Raw genomic sequence first — 17,766 nt, forward strand, 5'->3', positions numbered from 1 at the left:
GGGGTTGTTTTTTTCCACACAATTTGCAAAGTCAGATTGTTATGCAATACAGCCAACAGCCACTAGAGGACGGACGGGCAGAGTATTAATAAATCACCTTCGAAGAAGTTAAACGTTTGAGGAATTTATTTACAGGAAGTTATTGCTGCCAGATGCGCTCTTCCAGCAACAAATGTCAGACTTCTTTCCATGGAAGTAGGAGAATCGGATGCTGCTCAGGGTTTGGGGTGGCTACAAATAAATATTTAGGTTTTTTTTAATAGTTTGACGGCATTACTCCAACATGAAGTGGGCGGGGCGTGATGACGACACCAACGACAGGTAAGAACTCAACGCTACTACCACTGAATGGACCTCCGCATTAATCGAGTAATGGATGGAATAATCAATAGGATGATCGATTCTAAATGTCAGCGTCGTTACTGACAGCTTGTGAAATTCTTGTTGCCGCAGTTAGCGTTCTAGTTTCTCGTGCTAGCTTTCTCAGACAGGTGTGCTAACACTCTTGGAAGTCCAATCACTAAAGGGAAGGCAAATATTTAACGTATTAGAAAAAACACCCCATTTCATCATGTCATATTACCCGAAATTTTTCATGGGCACATTTGATTTACTGGACAGCTGTCAATTCATTTTGGGTCTGGCCATAGGCAACTTTGTCATTTGGCGTGTATGAGCATTGAACAAATTTGAACGCAATCAAAAGGTGGCTAGTTCGGGAAAAGTGTGTTAATATGTACGTTTTGGTTTTCAAAAGGCCATATTGTTATGCCAGGTGTTGTCACAGTAAACTCCGATGATGCTAGCAAGTTTTCGACACATTTCTGCTCACTTAAGAGACCGGCTGAAGTGCGTGCAAGCGAGCCGCGCAGTGTCTTACTTGTCGAGGACGAAGTAGAGGTCGTAAGCTCCGTGGCAGGATGCTTCCTCCGCCCAGCCCTTCGAGGCTAAAACGCCCAGCAAGAGCGCGCCCATAACGGCCGCACGGATCCAACGCTGCCCGGGCAAAAGTTGACTCGCCGGGGAGAAGTCTGGCGACATTTTTGAACGTGTGTATCGAAGCATTGGTAGGTGAGGACAACGACGAGTAACAAGCTACATGTCAAATCGCCGCATTCGGAGTCCACAGCGACATGTGAAATTGAGGAAATTACCGCGCTGTCGTCATCGTTGTTGACTCACACTTTGCTCTCTTGCAACCTCAGTTAACTCCGAACAAGTCCAAGATTCACGTCGACGTCACTTTGGGGAGATTTATGAGAAAATAAGAGAAATCTTGAGCAAACGAGCAGTTGCGACACGACAAAACTTGGGGAGAAGTCCAATTTACTAACTTGTGATGCGTTCAGGATGAGTTCGGATTTGTGAACCCCCTTCATGAAAACTGGGAAAAACGAAAATCGCAAAAAAATCTTCACAAAACGAAAAAATGCATTCCGATGTTCTAAAATCAAAATCCATAAGTGCATTGTATAAAAACTGTCATTTTTTCAGGAAACAAAAATATTATTTAAAGAAAAACTAATATAACACACTTTTTTCTCAAGATTTTCTCCCCAAAAAATATGTATTTTTGAAGAAGAAAAAAACTACTTTTAGAGAAGTCTGAATTGCATGATATTTACCTAATTTTCCAAAAATTAAATGTATTTTGAACAACTCGTGTACGTCATGCTACCTTTCCTCACAGGTGTCATTCATACAGGAAATACTAAGATTGTTATCTCTCATCTATCTCGTCCAAACACGAGTTGGCAACACTTAAAAGAAGACCTATGACTCAAGGCTGTTCAGGAAATTCTGTGCTCTTGCAATCAAACCATCTTCTCGCTCCCAGTTATGTTGCTTTTCATCTGAACTTTTCATCAGGTGGCTGAAAGGGAACGTGACACACTTTAACTACATTGTCCGATTTAAGCACACTTGCAAGTGGAGAAAAAAACATTTGTTCCTGAGTTAGCAAAGAAAGGACACCCCCTTTTTTTTCAAAATCTTACAAATTCAGTAGATTTATTTTCTCATTCCCTAAATAAAGGATTTTTTTTTTTCGAGATAAGACAAATTCTTATGAGCCTGCATGATGATAAACTTGTACGCATTGTTAGCTGAATTTTTTTTTACTACTGCAGATTCCTTTTGCTCTCCTCAGCTGTGCTTGAGTTGTCAGACACACACACACACTCAAGCACACACCTCCACCGCAGCTAATTACAGCTAACACACCTCATCAAATGTGAACATCAACACAGCAGTATAATTATCTGGCAAATCAAAGTCTAATTGGATGTTAATTACAATGTTAATTCCTTTGCACGCCGTTTGCTTTCAGAGGGAACTGCCGACTCTGTGCCGCCGTACAGACTAGTCTGTTTGTCTGTCTGTTTGTGTGCGCGTGTTTTTTGCGGTGTTTGCTAATTCGCATGAGCGCTGAGGCGATTAAACTCGTTGGGAATGAAGAACGGCTGCAAAAGTCAACAAAAACAATCGCAAAGTTTGTTAGCGTTTGGACAAATTAGCTGGTTTTAACTCAGCCATATTGGACATTAGAATTGAACGCTTTTTTCATTTTTCAAGAAAAGTAACGTCCATTATTTAACAAGTCGTAATCGTAAAAAGGGTGACGGTACGGTGGAGCAGTGGTTAGCAGGTCCTCCTCACAGTTCGGTGGGTGCCGGAGTTTGCATGTTCTCCCCGTGCCTGCGTGGGTTTTCTCTGGGTCCTCCGGTTTCCTCCCGCATCCCAAAAACAGTAGGCCGCTTGAGCTCTCCAAATTGCTGATGGTTGTTCGTCTCTGTATGCCCTGCGATTGGTTGGCAACGAGTTCAGGGTGTCCCGTGGGGACAAGCAGGATGGATGGATGGATGGATGGATGGATGGATGGATGGATGGATGGATGGATGGATGGATGGATGGATGGATGGATGGATGGATGGATGGATGGATGGATGGATGGATAGACAGACGGACGGGCGGGCGGGCGGACGGAAGGATGGATATTTGAGAAACTAACAATCAAATGTCAACTTTAAGTCACCCCCCGGCTTTCTACATTCTGAAATTAACATTAGCATCTGATAAGCGATTTAGCGGAGCACTAACATCTGCTGATTACAAAAGAACCATCAAACAATGCAGCGACCACAACAGAGCCAACATTGAGCTCAGCTAATGAGTAACAGATACACACACACTCACATACACACACGTACACACACACACAGTGACATGATGAAAGGACGGCATTTATGTGTCGACCGGGCTCTTCTGTTTCGACTAAACATGTCGTTAGCGATAAACAAGCCTTTTCCTTCAAGGAGCTTGAAAAATAACAGCCACTCGACTAATTATGAAACATCGCGGTCATTATGGTTTGTCCTGACCACAAATATTTGTTTTGCAGGACACTTGTGAACTGTGAACTTTTTATCACATAGCCTAGGCAAAGAGCAGCTATAGTAAAGTCAATCAGCCAAGCAGAGCAGCAGGGTTGTCGGATGCACAGATGACGAGCTGAATCGAAGCTATCGGATGACCGGCAGGTGGCGCCACGGAAGGCTCAACATATTACCAAAATTGTTGAAAAATACATGAAATATTAGATCAATAAATTTACATCAAACACAAATGTAGTGAACAAAGAATATGGTGGGAATTTATATGATATTCCAATAAGTATCATTATCAAAAATTAAAACAGATTGGCTGAAAAAAAAGTACTGGGCAAAAATGAAGAAAAAAGGGTTTAAAAAAGCACACAAAAAATACAGTCCTAAAGTGCTAAACAATCAACAAATGGAAAAAAAATTAAACAACAATACAAAAGTATTAGACCTTTTTCTGTAATTACAAAAAAAGAAATTAGATGGAAAAATATAGTAGACTATTAAAAAAAAAGCACTTATTTTAAAATATCAGAAAAGAAAGCCCCCTTTGTGAGCAATTCCAAATTGAGTTTGCTCGGTCACAGCGGCAGTGGAGACCGGGGTGGGGTGGGGTGGGGGGGTCAGTGGCTCATTTGCATGACACAAGTTAAATACTCCTCCACAAAAGGGCGCCGATTGGAGGGTGACAAATGTGCAGCCGTCCTTCGTCGTGGAGCGCGTGTTTTCATTTGCACCGGGAACGGCCTTAAACGGCACCCATTAGGGTTCTCGATTGACGTCCGTCCGAGCCGGGCCGCTCTCGCCCCCGCCCCGCCCCCCCGAGTAATTGCTCTTGATTCCCCTTTGTGTTTCACGCTTGACTCCCCCTGACGCGGCGGCGGGCGAGCGTATGAAGACGCGCCGGCTGACAGGTCGCCTCGTGATGAACAAATTAAGGATGGACTTTACCTTAATCTGTCTGGAAGCTTCTTTTTGCGGCTCCACGTCTTCGCCGGTGACAGCCGGGCCCGCAATAAATTGGACTTGAGGAAAGTCGCCGCCGTTTAACACGAGACAAGGGCGGGAGGGAGGGGCGGGGCGGGGGACAGGTGATAAAGTCGTCGCCGCATTACCGATTTCCTTGTTGCCGTGGCAACGACACAACATTCAATCGCGCGCATTGACGATTTTCTCCAATTGTTGAATGCCCTTCTGTAATAAAACTAAACAAAAGCAATTGAGAATTGACAAATCCAAAAGAAATATGTGACATTTAAGTTACATATAAATCAAATTTGGGGAAACATGTCTTAGGGCTGTACAATACGTCCTCATAAATGTCGTTATTGTGAGAATGGCGTCCTCGTACGTCGCCATTTCTTCAACTTCATATTTCCTCACAAATACTCTTGGTTAGCGGTTGACGAGATGAACGTGAACTGGGCGGAAAAATGGTCTATCCCTCAAAGGGCCTGAAGTCGTCTTGCGAAGACACACGAAGGGAAGACTGTGGAGCGCGCTTGCCAAACGCAAATGTGCGTTTGACTGAATGAGTACGGAGGGGTTGGCGGGCGGAAAAAAAAGCGGATGAGCTGCGACTTCACGTGTCAAGAGCATGCCGCGTTGATGGCGGCTGATTGCTGAGGAGGCCCGCCGCAGCCGCCGTCCCCTCTTGTCCCCCGGGGGGCCCGGAGGAGTTTTTTTTTTTAGAGAAGCAGGAAGTCTTTGAGGCGCTCGGACGAGCAGCGAAGCATCCCGGGAAGCCGGTCACCTCCATTGCGAGAGCCTCAGGCCAGCTTCATCTCGCCGATGTTTTTGCCAGCCTGTCAGCGAGGAGGCACGGCCGCGTTGCTCTTCTCTCAGATGACCTCGCATTCAACTTGGACTACGCCGCACTTAACTAAACACATGCGAGAACCCTCGACAACACAGCAAGTCAGCCATTTTGTTTGGGAGCGGCCATTTTAGGCTCACCCAGGGTTTGCGGAATGAAGCCGGTTTCACTCGTGCTCATTCTCGCGGATCTCAAGGAAGCTGACAGAGTGACGAGACTGAATCGCAGATATTTGGAGCTGCCGTCGTCGCGTGTCAGGAAAGCGAGGAAAATCGTCAAACTCTCAAATGTATACTTTAGCCTCTACGACAACATGAAGTTGCCTGATGAGAACTAACCTAACTGCAACGGCGCTTGAAATTGACCTCAGGCAACGAGCCACATGCTGCTTCATTCAGTTTAAAGTGATCAAAAAAGCGCCTGAGGAAGTTCCAGCTGAGGACTTTAGGAAGTAGCAAAGACTGCCGCAGCACGCGCCCCGCCCCACCCCCTAGCCCCGGTCGTGGCATTTGTCGTTGAGCTAACATGACTTGAGTGTGCGCTGCGGCGGCTCAACGTCCAGCAAAATATTGCTGAGATTGGACCGGACGTGCTGGTACCGCTAAGTGCGGCCATTAATCCCTCACACGGGCCCACCCATCAGCACTGTCGCAGACCCTTAATGTGACGTTAGCGAGACTTTGGAGACCAGAGCGGGACCGGCCGAGGTGGTGGTGAGGAGGGGAGGGGGGCGTTCACGGAGGGGCGAGAGCGCAGCAAGCATCCATCCCAAGCTCTTATGTTGGCTTTTGGGGAAACGGCCGCCTCGGACTCGGCGCCGCGTAATCGCATTAAAAGTTGAGCGAGAAAAGTCGGACGGGAGGGCGCTAGCTAGGAGGCAGGCGACGGCCTTCGACTTTAGCATTCTGCATACCCACTCGCATCCTTCTTTCATGATGGCGAACGGGAAGTTTTCAAAGTGAGAAGCTGTTGATGGGCTCCGTTTGCAAGTTTGAAAACATCCCCGGCCAAGAAAATTGTTGAACGCGACTCTGAGTCCATTTCGTGGTGCTTTTCAAAGTGTTTGCTGGAAATCCACAAAGCAAAGTGACTGACTTCTTTGGTCTGCGACCATTTCTTCTTGAAACTCGCAAATGTAGGGGGATCCTTCCATCTGTGGTCCCTTCTCAAGGTTCATTTTCCCCTGGTAGGGTTTTTTGAGTTTTTCCTTGCCCTTTTGGGAGCTTAAGATCAGGGGATGCTTTGAGAAGAATTGTTGTCTATGTGAAGCCTTTTGAAACTGTTTGTGATATAGAGCTATACAAATAAACTTGACTTGACTTGACTTGACTTGACTTGACTTGACTTGACTTGACTTGACTTGACTTGACTTGACTTGACTTGACTTGACTTAAATGTGGCCTCGGTCATGTTTCGCAAATTTCATCATGCTCAACAAACTTAGCTTTGGGAGCTGCTTTTTCCTAAACTTGATGAATAATTCTAATTTTGTGATTTATGAAGACCAAAAGTAACATATTTCAGAATTTCGAGTCAACGGCTGTATCAAAACAATCAAAACTGAAAACTGGCTTCAAGGGCTGAATTTCTTTTTAATTTATTGACAGGACCACTGGAAAGCAAAATGGCATATTAACAGTATCACATGGCAAGAATGCTGCCTCCCTCAGTCACTTACACACTTCTGAGAATATGCGGGCAATTAAAAGTGAGAACAGGTCCCGGAGTTTGCCGTCCTTGCCGCCAACGCATCCTCATACAGTGGGACAAAAGGGATAGCGGGCGGGCTCGACAGGAGGCGGGACGGCGGCATGTGAGCTAAATCTGCTTTGAAATCTGTCCCGGAATGAGGTCGCCCGCCCCGCCGCCATCCCGGGCGCGGAAGGCCCGACCCCCAGAGGGGCCCGAGTGCCGCGGGGCTATTGCGGGTTCGTTAAGACTCGAGGGAAGGGGGGGGGGGGTCACCCAGGAAGCCCCCACAAAGAAGAAAATAGGGCAGGAATTGACAGCGATTATCATCAGACGGCGCTATCCATGTCGGCCAGGTCAGAAGTTAAAGGATCCCTGGTGACTGGTGAGTGCCCCCCCCCCACACACACACGCACCACCTAACCCCCGCTCCGCCATTAAAGGAAAACCCCCAAACCCCTCCGGAGTGACTCGCTTTCCAGTCCCGTCAGCCGTATGCTGGAAAACAGGAAACAGAACAGCAAAATGTAGCAGGCTGCTCACAGTTTCCGGAACTAACACGAAACCAGTTCAAGATGTCCCTCACAAAAATTTTATCGTACTTGCTACTAAAGCATTAAATCTGGATACATTGCGACATATTTCAACAAAGACCAAAATGGTTTCACAATTGTGAAAATAGCTGGGAAAAAAATCCTTTTACTCACTTCTGTAAAAAGGTTCTCGTCAAAAACGATTGCACTGTTGCGCAATGCGATGGCTCTCGATGATCGTCTTCTCACTTGTCGTTCATCTGCTTCAAATATGAATCTCATTATCCAAAGCTTGCTTGATTCCAACAAGGAGCAATCAGCTTTGTGTCGTTTTGTCAAACACCACCTGCGGCGAACGAACATGAGTTTCCTCTCACGATAATCAATTCGAACAGCCACCCCTCACCACCACAAGATAATGGATCAACACACCTCACGCAGATAATCAACCTGATCATCCGTTTTGACGCGCCACGGCAAACCACAACATGATCAAATTCGAACACACCGCAGGATAATCGCTCTCGATAATCAATGACCGCCAACACACACTCATCTCTCAAGAGCATCACTTGTGATCATTTTGTTGAGACTTTTGATCAAACGTGCGGAGTGCAAGGGGCAGCTAAAACACATCAGCACACCAACTGTTTGATTTTTAAATCACTGTGCACGCATGTGCGTGCAGACAACTCAAGACTGACGTGGGCCTCAGCGGACTCCGCAATCGTGTCAAAACAACTCCCGAGCAGTCGATTGCAAAAACTTAACAGCACTTTCTACCCAAACTTCTGTGGCCTCCCCCTCATGATTTTTGCCTTTCATTTACTTTTAATTCTTATTTTTTGTATTCATTGTCACGCTTTTTTTTCCCCCCTCATCTCTTTCTGATCAAACTGGCCGTGATGCTTCTGGAAAGACGAGCCCTCCCCAACACAGGGGGCCTGGGAGAGGACACATGCACAATATTCACAGTGATGCATCACAACACACACACACCTTGCATGCCCCCACTTAACAGCTGTGTCCCACTGTTTGCTTTGAGCGCCTACCACACACACACGTTTGCACACACACACACACACAGCCAGCAGCTAGCGTGCTTTGATTTGTTGTTTTGACGCTGGAAGGAGGCGGTGGGCTAGTTAGCAGCGGTGTGTTAGCTTGCAGAGGTGGGCTAGCTAGCAGCGGTGGACTAGCTAGCAGCGGTGGGGCATAAAGCCGCCGGCCCCTCCCGAAGGCCCAGCTGGCCCGTCACATGTCACGCAGCGCCGCGGGCCAACATCAACAACCTGGCCCAGCGTGCCGGGCGGGCCCCGCCGGACACGTGGGAAGGAGCTTTGTCATGAAAATGAGTCAGGCGACGCAAAGCGCCACGCCGGCCGCGCAAAGCCAACAGTAGAGCGTGCAGTTTCGACGATAGCGTCATTTTCTATTTTCGTCTTTCACGTTCGGTGGGCCAGGCGTTTGTTCGGTAGCCGAGCCTTCGCAAATGAAGACGTGATCAGGAGACGTGATCCTATCAAAAGTAAGACTTTCAAAATAAAAGCAGGCCGTAGAACTGCAGTGGGCCACGTCGTGACTTATTTGACAGTCGCACTACTCAAGTATTTGTACTCTGTTACTTGCCATGACCCCGTCCGTCCGTACAAAGACAGTGAAGAAGAAAGTTGGAAACGCAGTTGGAGCGAATTGGCCCACCGGTAGAAATGGGAATGCGTGTGTATGTTTGATGGAGGACGCCCTGAGGCCGCAGAGAGTTGGAGGCATTAAGTGTTGCCACATCTCAGCCACACTGGCAGCGGGACTGGGAAAGGTGGGACGGATGGATGGACAGAGCGGGAGGGATGATGGACGGATGGATATGTGCGTGCATGCTATCGCTATTTGTGTTGTCTTAAATAGGTTAGTGACCATCTTCCATGAGCCACCCCCCTCCCTTGCTATCATCTTCTTCCGTGGTGAGATGAACCCTCCTTGCCAGGCTTCCTCACTCCTCAAACGTTGCCCTCCCCCCCTTCCCCTCCCCCACCGTGCTGGGCCCGTTTGTGATTTTGGCAGTTGCCGCTGACCATCACGGACGTCATTGCCAATTTTTGTGAAAAGTGGCACATATGGCAGTTGAAGTGCCATATGTGCCCTACACAATATTTCTTGGCCACGTTCCCCCTTTTGGATAAATTGTCGGTTTAAACGGAGGATGGAGGGGTGACTCATTATTAATTCATCTATTTTTCACCCCCCCTCTCTCCTCTGTGGTATTTTCATAATTTGCCCCACGATGCAGAACGACTGCCAGTCATTTTGGACGCAATAGTTCTATTTGTACGTGAAACAAACGAAACCATCGTTGATATTAGCTTCTTCGTTCATTGATTCATAATTGTACAAGTATGTATTCTATTTGTATTCTATTAGGACTTGTCTAATTGATTGTGCAAGGGCTCCACATGGGGGGGTATATGTGAATGGCTTGTGTGTGTGTGTGTGCATGTGTGTGTTGTTGTATTTCACATGATTGCATTACATATTGAATACTAGTAAGATTTCTGAAGGCCCATTTTATGACGTCGACGCTGTGCAGGCCAATTCCATTTTCGATCTGAAACAATTCCAAAGGCCAGTGTGAAGATAAATTTCCCATTATTTGGAGTGAAAAATATTTTTTTTACTTTTTCATCATCAATGTAACATAACATCTTGACAGAATCTGGATACGTACGCTTGGATCTTTTTTAATAGTATGACAACCATGCCCGGGCTGCAGAGTTTTTTTTTCTTTTTTTTTTAGCATAATTAAAACCACACGAGCCGCTTTCGGGAGGATTCTGTTTGTTTGGCCATTTTGATTTATTTAGAATCATCCCAAAAGATGAAGGTCTTATTTGTTTACGCGGCGGCACCATTGATCTGATGGATTTATGATGGAGCACAAGGGCAAACACCTAAAAGGACGAGACATCTTCAAATTGTATCATTAGTCGCCTCAAGTGGATCTTGAGTGGAAATTATTGAGCTAAAAAAGTGTGTGATTACACTTTAATACCATCATCAATTTGTCATCATATTCCTGCCTTTAAAAGTGCTTATGAATCATGCACTTGACATCAAGGTAAAAAAAAAGAGGATTTAAAAAAAAAAAAAACCTGATTTGCCTCATCCAACCGTGAGCATTATACACTGGCGCCCCCTGAGTGCGCCTTGGGGTATTGCCGGAAAGCGGACACCCGCCTCCACCACATTCCAGCGAGTTGGGAAGCTGAGCAAGGCCGAGTCGGGAGCCTCCGGAGTCGGCTGCAGTTGGCGGGCGGGGCCGGCGCACGGAGGTGGAACGTGGGGAAGGAAGGAGGAGAAGGTTGTTTGGCAATTAGAGCATCGATGTGTGTCATAGAGGTCATAAACGCTCAATTTGGCTCAATATTTACTCTGATATATGGAAATAAATATACACTATGCTGTCCACTGCCATCACCGCCGACATGCAGAGCTGAGCGAGGCCGTCTCAGGAGCCACCGAGTCGGCTTCTGCTCGCAAAACGGGTCGGGGGGCCAATGTGAGCGCAATAAGGGATCATTTTAAGTCTTCTCAATGTCGGGAACGAAGGTAGTGGAGCACAAGACCTGGCTGCATGGTGGGCGTGGAAACTTGGAGCTTGTTGTGACTTGAGGGAAATTGAGCGTGATGAAATGTCAATTTCCTCTATCTTAGTAATCATGTATGAAAATAAATCAACCACCTCTCCTCTCCTGCGGGAACTTGATGGGCCGCTGCTCACGGGCTGGACCGAAATGCATCCGGAGAAGGAAGCTTCGCATGCATAGCAAAACTTAACTCGTCCGTTTGACGTTATGAACATGTCACGGCCATGACAGATGTTACTCCAGACATGCTCCGTGCGGGTAATTGCAATTACATAGTACAGAGTTTGTGTCCGGCGGGGCAGCAGAATGATGCCGATTGAAACACCTGAGCCAGGTTCCGTTGGCGGGCGGCACCGGTGCAAGGAGGTGGAACCGGATGGGGAGGAGAAGGTTGTTCTACCTTGATAAAATTTCTATTTGACTCTGTACTCATTATGATAGTCGATATGAAAATAAATAGGAGCGATAAGACATTTCCCGGGTGAAATCAGACTTAAAATTGGATTTCCCCAAAGTGGGTGCGTAAGCATCAAGGCTTTTGATGAGAATTACGATAATAATGAGGGGTGGGAGGAAGGTTGATGGCTGGGTGGCACGTATGGTGGAGGGGGTGGGGGTCCCATAATAAGAGTTGTCAAGCGGCAGTCGGCCAGTCAAGAGTTAAAAGGAGGAGACGCGGAGTGACACGCCTCATTGGGGAAATTATGTGCGGCCAACAAAACGCGCGCGACGCCCCGCGAGTCGTTCACAGCATCCGAACACGTCGTCCGCGCGCGCACCACCGGGACGGAGCCGGACGCGTCCTGCTTCTGACACACTGAGGAAGCCAAGGCAACCTTTTTGCTGGCTTTTGCATTTCTTCTTTTTTGCCGTCGCCTCTTGAGGCTCCTGCTTGTGGATTATTTGGTTCCGAATCTGCGCAAGAGGTAGGGGCTGAAAACGACATTTTTGATCATGATACCTAATAATAATTATTATTATTATATATAATAATAATAAGTATTATCATTATATAAAATTATTATTATTATTATTATTATTATTATTATTATTATTATTATTATTATTATTATTATTATTATTATTATTATTATTATTATTATAAAAGAGGGGATTCTCGTGTTGGCTCGGGGTTTAAACGACTGGTTGTCGGCAGTAGGGCCGAACTGGAGTGCGTCCCGGTCCCGAGGACCGAGTACCCCAAAACCGCGAAGAAGCCGAGCAAGGATGCGCTGCACAAGGGCAGCTTTGGTAAAATTAAATGTAAGAAAAGCAAAAATTAAATTTACTTTAAAAATTACAGCAGTTGACTTGCTAATACGTCGCATTTGAAATCTGACGAATCAAACGTGAAATCCTCACCAAACTGCAAATTGTAAATGTAATCTCACACAAAAGCGCCTCATTTCTGTGCCGCTCACGCAATCCAAATGAGTTTCATTTCATTCGAAAAAACAAATTAAAATGCATCATTTCGGTTTGCTTTGAAAGGTGAAAATCTCTTTTGGTTGTTATGAGGACATTTTACGCGTGCGCCATGTGGGACTCCGCGCGGGGGTTTGCGCTCGGGGAGGGAGAAAAAGAAATTCATCATCATCATCATCATCATCATCATCATAATGAAGCGCTCGTGCTGCTTTAATTACTCTCTCCGATGTCGGGTGCATGGGAAGTGGCAGATTATGCAAATGAGGCTGGTGTAAAAAGCGAGGAAAAAAGGATTAAAAAAAGAAGAGAATGGATGACTTTATACCGGGATGGGGATTAAACGGTATTATTTTTACCATTATAAAAGAATTAAAACCCCGAGCGGGCTTTGTAACATCGCACGGAACCCGAACTAAGATATTAGCCTAAATACGTGGAAAAAGATCTTGAATCTTGGGATTTGAAAAATGTTTCGTTCACTGCGCTCAGGATGCCGTTCGCAGTAATTTATTTAAAATTTCACGCCATTATGCAATCTGAGTTTGTTTTGCACTGCCGAATATTGCACGGCATGCGTATACTGGGTGGGCCCCCCAATGCAAATTACACATATTGTAAGGCAAAAAAAAAAAAAAAAAAAATACAAACACGCGTATTAAATGTAAAGTATCTCTAATATTTTGAAAGGACTTTTTAACTGATGCTGTTTTCAGCCTGAGTTGTTGGTTCAAAAGACACTCAACAATATAGTCATATTGTTTTAAATTCATGTCAACGCTTGTAAAAAATAAAATAAAAAAAAACACGGTTGAAACAACAGCGACGTTTTTTTTTCATACTGTAAAAAAAAAAAGGGGGGGGGTTGGGTGTCTGAAATGCGCTCTAAGGGTGTCCTTCGTGAATATTATTGTTTTTAAGAAGAGGATTAATTATGGCGAGCAGTTTCTAGCTCCTTCTGTGTAAAAATGCTTTGTTTGTCTTTCGCGGAAGGAGCATTTGATTTGTGCGCAATGAAGTGACCGAGCGGCTGCGCTGCTTGCAGGTGGGCGGCCATGGCCATGGAGGAGTCGAGCTCGCAGCAGAAGGCGCAGCAGCTGTGGGACGGCGACGCCAAGGCGGTGCAGCAGTGTCTCACGGACATCTTCACCAGCGTGTACACCACCTGCGATGTGCCCGAGAGCGCCATCTTCGGGCCGTGCGTACTCAGCCACACGTCCATGTACGACAGCATCGCCTTCATCGCGCTCAAAGCCACCGACAAGCGCACAGCGCCTTACATCTTCCGGGTAAAAAAACTTGGCAGCGATCATTTCGTGTACATACCGCCACAACATGTGATTGTAGTCTAATTTAGTAGTTCCTTCAAAAATGATTCCAGGGTTGAGAATCAAAAGGTAACACGCAAGATGTTTTTGTCATGGTTTGCAACGGCCCATCTATTGTCATATTTTCATAACAGAACGAAACCGTAATTTTGCCAGAGAAGCTATTGCAACGCAGAAATGACATGAAGGTGGAAAAGAAAAAAAGAAAATAAATAATTAAAAACTAAACGATGGCAGAAAAGAGAAAAAAAGAAAAAAAATGAGTGAATGACAATATTCTACCAGTGCTATTGTGATACAGTGAGAAATCATTTCCCCGGAAAATAATTAAAAAAGACCCATCGTGATATTAAAAAAAAAAAAAACTCATGTCATTACATTTGGATATTTTGCCAATGCTGCTATCATGACGTGGTGATATGAAAGAAAATGAAAATTGCAGAGTAACTTGCGCTATATTTGCAATATTTTGAAAAAAAAAATCAAAAGCAACTCATGAGTTTCATCATGAGTTTTAAAAACTGTAAAGTCTTAGCGTCCAATATTCATATCACAATAGAGTTACATCTAAACTATAGACTGGGAAGGGGACATATCAAAGCACCAACTGTAAAAAAAATAGTCCCTTCGAATCACCCGCATCTGTGCACAACCCTTTTCCACTAAAAAATGATTTTTCAAAAACCCCAAAACATGCAAGCCGAAAGGTCAATTTGCCAAAGGTCGAGGTGAACGCTGCTAACGAGACGCCTTTGTCAGGTGGACACGTCGGCGGCCAACAGCACATCGGAGGGCCTGATGTGGCTCCGCCTGGTGCAGTCGGCCCGCGACAAAGACGAGCAGAACTTGGAGGCCTACGTGAAGAATGGCCAGCTCTTCTACCGCTCGCTCAGGCGCATCGAGAAGGACGAGGAGCTGCTGGTGTGGTACGGGAAGGACCTGGTGGAACTGCTGCTGCTCTCCGCCGCCAGGGTGGCCCCCAAGAGCAAAGGTGCCGTTTGGAGCCGCCCAAAACGCAAACAGTGCCAGGGCTTTAGAGCCCCCTCCAAAATACGGTTAGAGTTAGAGCTGTGCTATGCGGTTGACAAATCCAAAGTCTAGAACTTCTCAGAGTGGCTGACGTTTCAGGTGTTGCCACGGGACATTTGGGAGATTGCCGCAACACAAGGCAGCTTTCATTTTGTATCTGTGGAAGTCTGTGGTCTGATCGGAAACCAACGATTGTGTCTCTCTTTCTCCAAAAAGGTTCATCCCAACACTCGTGTCCCGACTGCAGCCAAAGGTTCCAGTTTGAGTTCCCGTTTTTGGCGCACCTGCGCTTCCGCTGCACCAAAAGACTGCAGAGCCTGACGGGAGCGGACGAGGAGCCCGGCAGGGAGCGCAGCCCGGACCGGCCCGCTGACGTGACCACGCCCACCAGAAGCAGCCCCAAGCACGGGCGCTCTGAGGGCGATGGTAGCAAACCATCCACGGACTTCCACAACCTGGCTCGGGACATGGAGAACAACCGGACCGGCAGCCCGCTGAGTGACAGGGAGGCGGAGGTGTGCAGCGAGAGCTCAGGGAAGAGAAAGTTCTCCGCCGCCGATGACCGGGAGTGCCGGCGTGCCAGCCTGCCGCAGCCCAAGTCCAAAGAGGAGTTGGCCACATCGGCGCAGAACTACCGAGGCGTGTACGGCTTGGAGGAGAACCACCGCACGCTTTCCACGTCCGCTTCCTCGGAGACCAAGCGCAGCGCCTTCACTGAAGTCAAGAAGTCAGTTCAGACTCTCAAGAACCACGGCGGCGGAAAAGGCTTGTCGGCCGCCAACTCCGAGAACAAAGACCGTCCCGCCAGTGGGGGCAGCGGCCCCTCGGACAAGCACCTGAACATCCGGCAGGTTCTGTCGGAGACGCAGCCGCCCCAAACCTCGCCCGTGGCGAGCGCCTTCACCTCAGTGAGCCAGGCGGGCGCCGGTGAGCGCAAGAGCGCCTTCAGCCAACCGGCCCGGTCCACCTACGCCCAGATCTCCCCGCTGGTGATGCCGCCCAAGCTGCTGGACTGCCACCCGGCGGTGGGCGACACCATCTCGTCCAGTCGCCTCTACCAGGCCGACCACCTGGCCGCCAAGCTGCAGGGTGCCGAGCTGGGCGCCAGCTGCCCGGTGCCGGGCGGGGTGGCCAAGCAGAGCCCCTTTGTGTACGCCGCCGCCGCCACATTCTGGCCCAAGAACTCGGGCGGCGTCCAGCTACAGATGCCCTCGGCGCTCACGCTCCTGCCGCCCTCCTTCACGTCGCTCTGCCTGCCGGCACAGAACTGGTGCGCCAAGTGCAATGCCTCCTTCCGCATGACTTCGGACCTAGTGTACCACATGCGCTCGCACCACAAGAAGGAGTACGCCATGGAGCCCCTGGTCAAGCGCCGGCGGGAGGAGAAGCTCAAGTGTCCCATCTGCAACGAGTCCTTCCGAGAGCGCCACCACCTGTCGCGTCACATGACCTCGCACAACTGACTCGAGGGCTCGCCCGGGATCCGACGCCAGATCAAATCTTCAAAGACCCCCTCTCAGACAGAAAAATGACTTCTGCTCCGATTTGATTTCCAACACAAGCACCCTATTTTTTTTTTTTTTTTCTAACTCCTTTGACTAAGGACCCCGGCAAAACTACCTGAGGCTATCTCTCAGCCAAGATACCTCTACCGCTTCCTCGGACCAAATACCATGCAAGATTTCTTTCTACTGAGACGGGATTTTACTTCCATCTTGGGTGGTTTCAGAAAGATTGCAAATGGGTCCACGCGCAAGTAGCGGGCACGTCGTCTACCACGGCATGGAAATGAGTCAACCTTAGCACGCGGGACAAAAACCTCACCGACTGTGCTTTGCTAGCTCATACGGTGGCAGCATTCGGTGGTGCCACCACGTCCAGCCACCTTGCTCAGCGACTCGTTTGCAACGATTGGACCACACGGCAAAACCAAAGTGTCTTCAGGGCGGGAATTTCTGAAGAGTCTCGGTGGAAGTCAACTCAAACGGCAGTTTTGTTGGTACCGGCTTCTTGAGACTTCAGTGCGACTAATCAAGTCCAGCAAATTTCATGTTGCTAACCAAAACAGAAATAGCCGAAAATGGCTCCTTCGACAAAAAATGGCAGACTTCCCGTGTTTTGTCAGTGACGGCTCGTTGGAACTTTTGGCGAGACTCCTCATGATGCGCGTCTACCAAATTTCATGTTGCTAAAAGAAATTCTTTGGGACAATTTGTTAGCTCTCAGGGAGGAGCTAAGTTTTGTCCGGGTCGTTAGCCAAACACTTGATTATGTGAAATTGGCTGAGCGTGTCTGTTTTTGGAGGCCTGCTGCAAATCGGGGTTGGGGTCCTTCCACTGACTTCAGCACCCCCGCTATACGCGCCCCTGGCTGACCCCCTCCCCTCCCCCTTTGCACTCCTTTTTGGAAGGTTTTGTTTTGTGTACAAAAAAAAATGTCACGTTTGAAATGAATCTATTTATGAAGCACTTACACGACTAATAAGAGAAGCTGGACATATGTGTAAATGTACAGTGAGTTGTATTTTCTATCTTACACGAATCGAACCACGATGCGCGCGAGTGAGTGCGTGCACGACGGCGGCAACTCGTACCCACGCCACATGCAGGCCGTGTGTAAATACAAATGGTTCTGTTTGAAACACAAAGTGTGATCATGATATTAATAATAATAATAATCATATTTTGTGTCCGTGTGTGTGCGCGCGCGTGTGTGTGTGTGAGGGTGGGGTGTTCTTTCTTTTCCGTTTGTCGGGAAAATTTACTACGTATGACAATTGATCGAATCATGTCGAATGCAATGACAATAAAAGAAAAGGCTTTATTTTCAAACTGCTCTTCTGTCGTAGTTTTCGGGAATATAGAGCCAGGTTTCCTTTCATGCAAAGGAATAGAAAAGTGGTTTCCTTCTTTTTCACTTCTATTG

The 17,766-nt window shown here is 47.3% G+C and overlaps 2 protein-coding genes across 5 annotated transcripts in view; one reads left to right on the forward strand and one right to left on the reverse strand.

The window, feature by feature from the left end:
- The window catches only part of antxr2a (ANTXR cell adhesion molecule 2a), a 31,259-nt gene extending 29,906 nt beyond the window's left edge, over positions 1 to 1,353 (reverse strand). For 2 of the 3 annotated variants that reach the window (XM_049763253.2, XM_049763252.2), the window contains exon 1: positions 881 to 1,353. In XM_049763253.2, coding sequence (XP_049619210.1) covers positions 881 to 1,065 — 185 coding nt within the window. In that variant the 5' untranslated portion in view covers positions 1,066 to 1,353. The remainder of the gene's footprint in view (positions 1 to 880) is intronic. The other variant, XM_049763254.1, reaches the window with a different exon arrangement.
- On the forward strand, positions 134 to 16,601 carry prdm8b (PR domain containing 8b). 2 transcript variants are annotated; one of them, XM_049763193.2, is made up of 4 exons: positions 134 to 321; positions 13,530 to 13,773; positions 14,572 to 14,803; positions 15,058 to 16,601. In XM_049763193.2, exons 1-4 carry the CDS (start codon positions 284 to 286, stop codon positions 16,302 to 16,304), a joined length of 1,761 nt encoding a protein of 586 aa, XP_049619150.1. In that variant the 5' UTR covers positions 134 to 283; the 3' UTR covers positions 16,305 to 16,601. The 2 variants fall into 2 exon arrangements, with proteins under 2 accessions (XP_049619150.1, XP_049619151.1); XM_049763194.2 differs by lacking the exon at positions 134 to 321 and adding an exon at positions 11,740 to 11,985.
- The last annotated feature ends 1,165 nt before the right edge of the window (positions 16,602 to 17,766 follow it).

Source organism: Syngnathus scovelli, chromosome 3 (genome assembly GCF_024217435.2).
Source record: "Syngnathus scovelli strain Florida chromosome 3, RoL_Ssco_1.2, whole genome shotgun sequence".
Taxonomy (NCBI): domain Eukaryota; kingdom Metazoa; phylum Chordata; class Actinopteri; order Syngnathiformes; family Syngnathidae; genus Syngnathus; species Syngnathus scovelli.

What these genes read in the sequence shown, in the direction of transcription:
- prdm8b (XM_049763193.2), top strand. Translation starts at nt 284, where the DNA reads ATGAAGTGGGCGGGGCGTGATGACGACACCAACGACAG. An exon ending in GATGACGACACCAACGACAG is followed by an intron (nt 322 to 13,529) that starts GTAAGAACTCAA and finishes CGCTGCTTGCAG; the next exon opens with GTGGGCGGCCATGGCCATGG. An exon ending in CAGCGCCTTACATCTTCCGG is followed by an intron (nt 13,774 to 14,571) that starts GTAAAAAAACTT and finishes CGCCTTTGTCAG; the next exon opens with GTGGACACGTCGGCGGCCAA.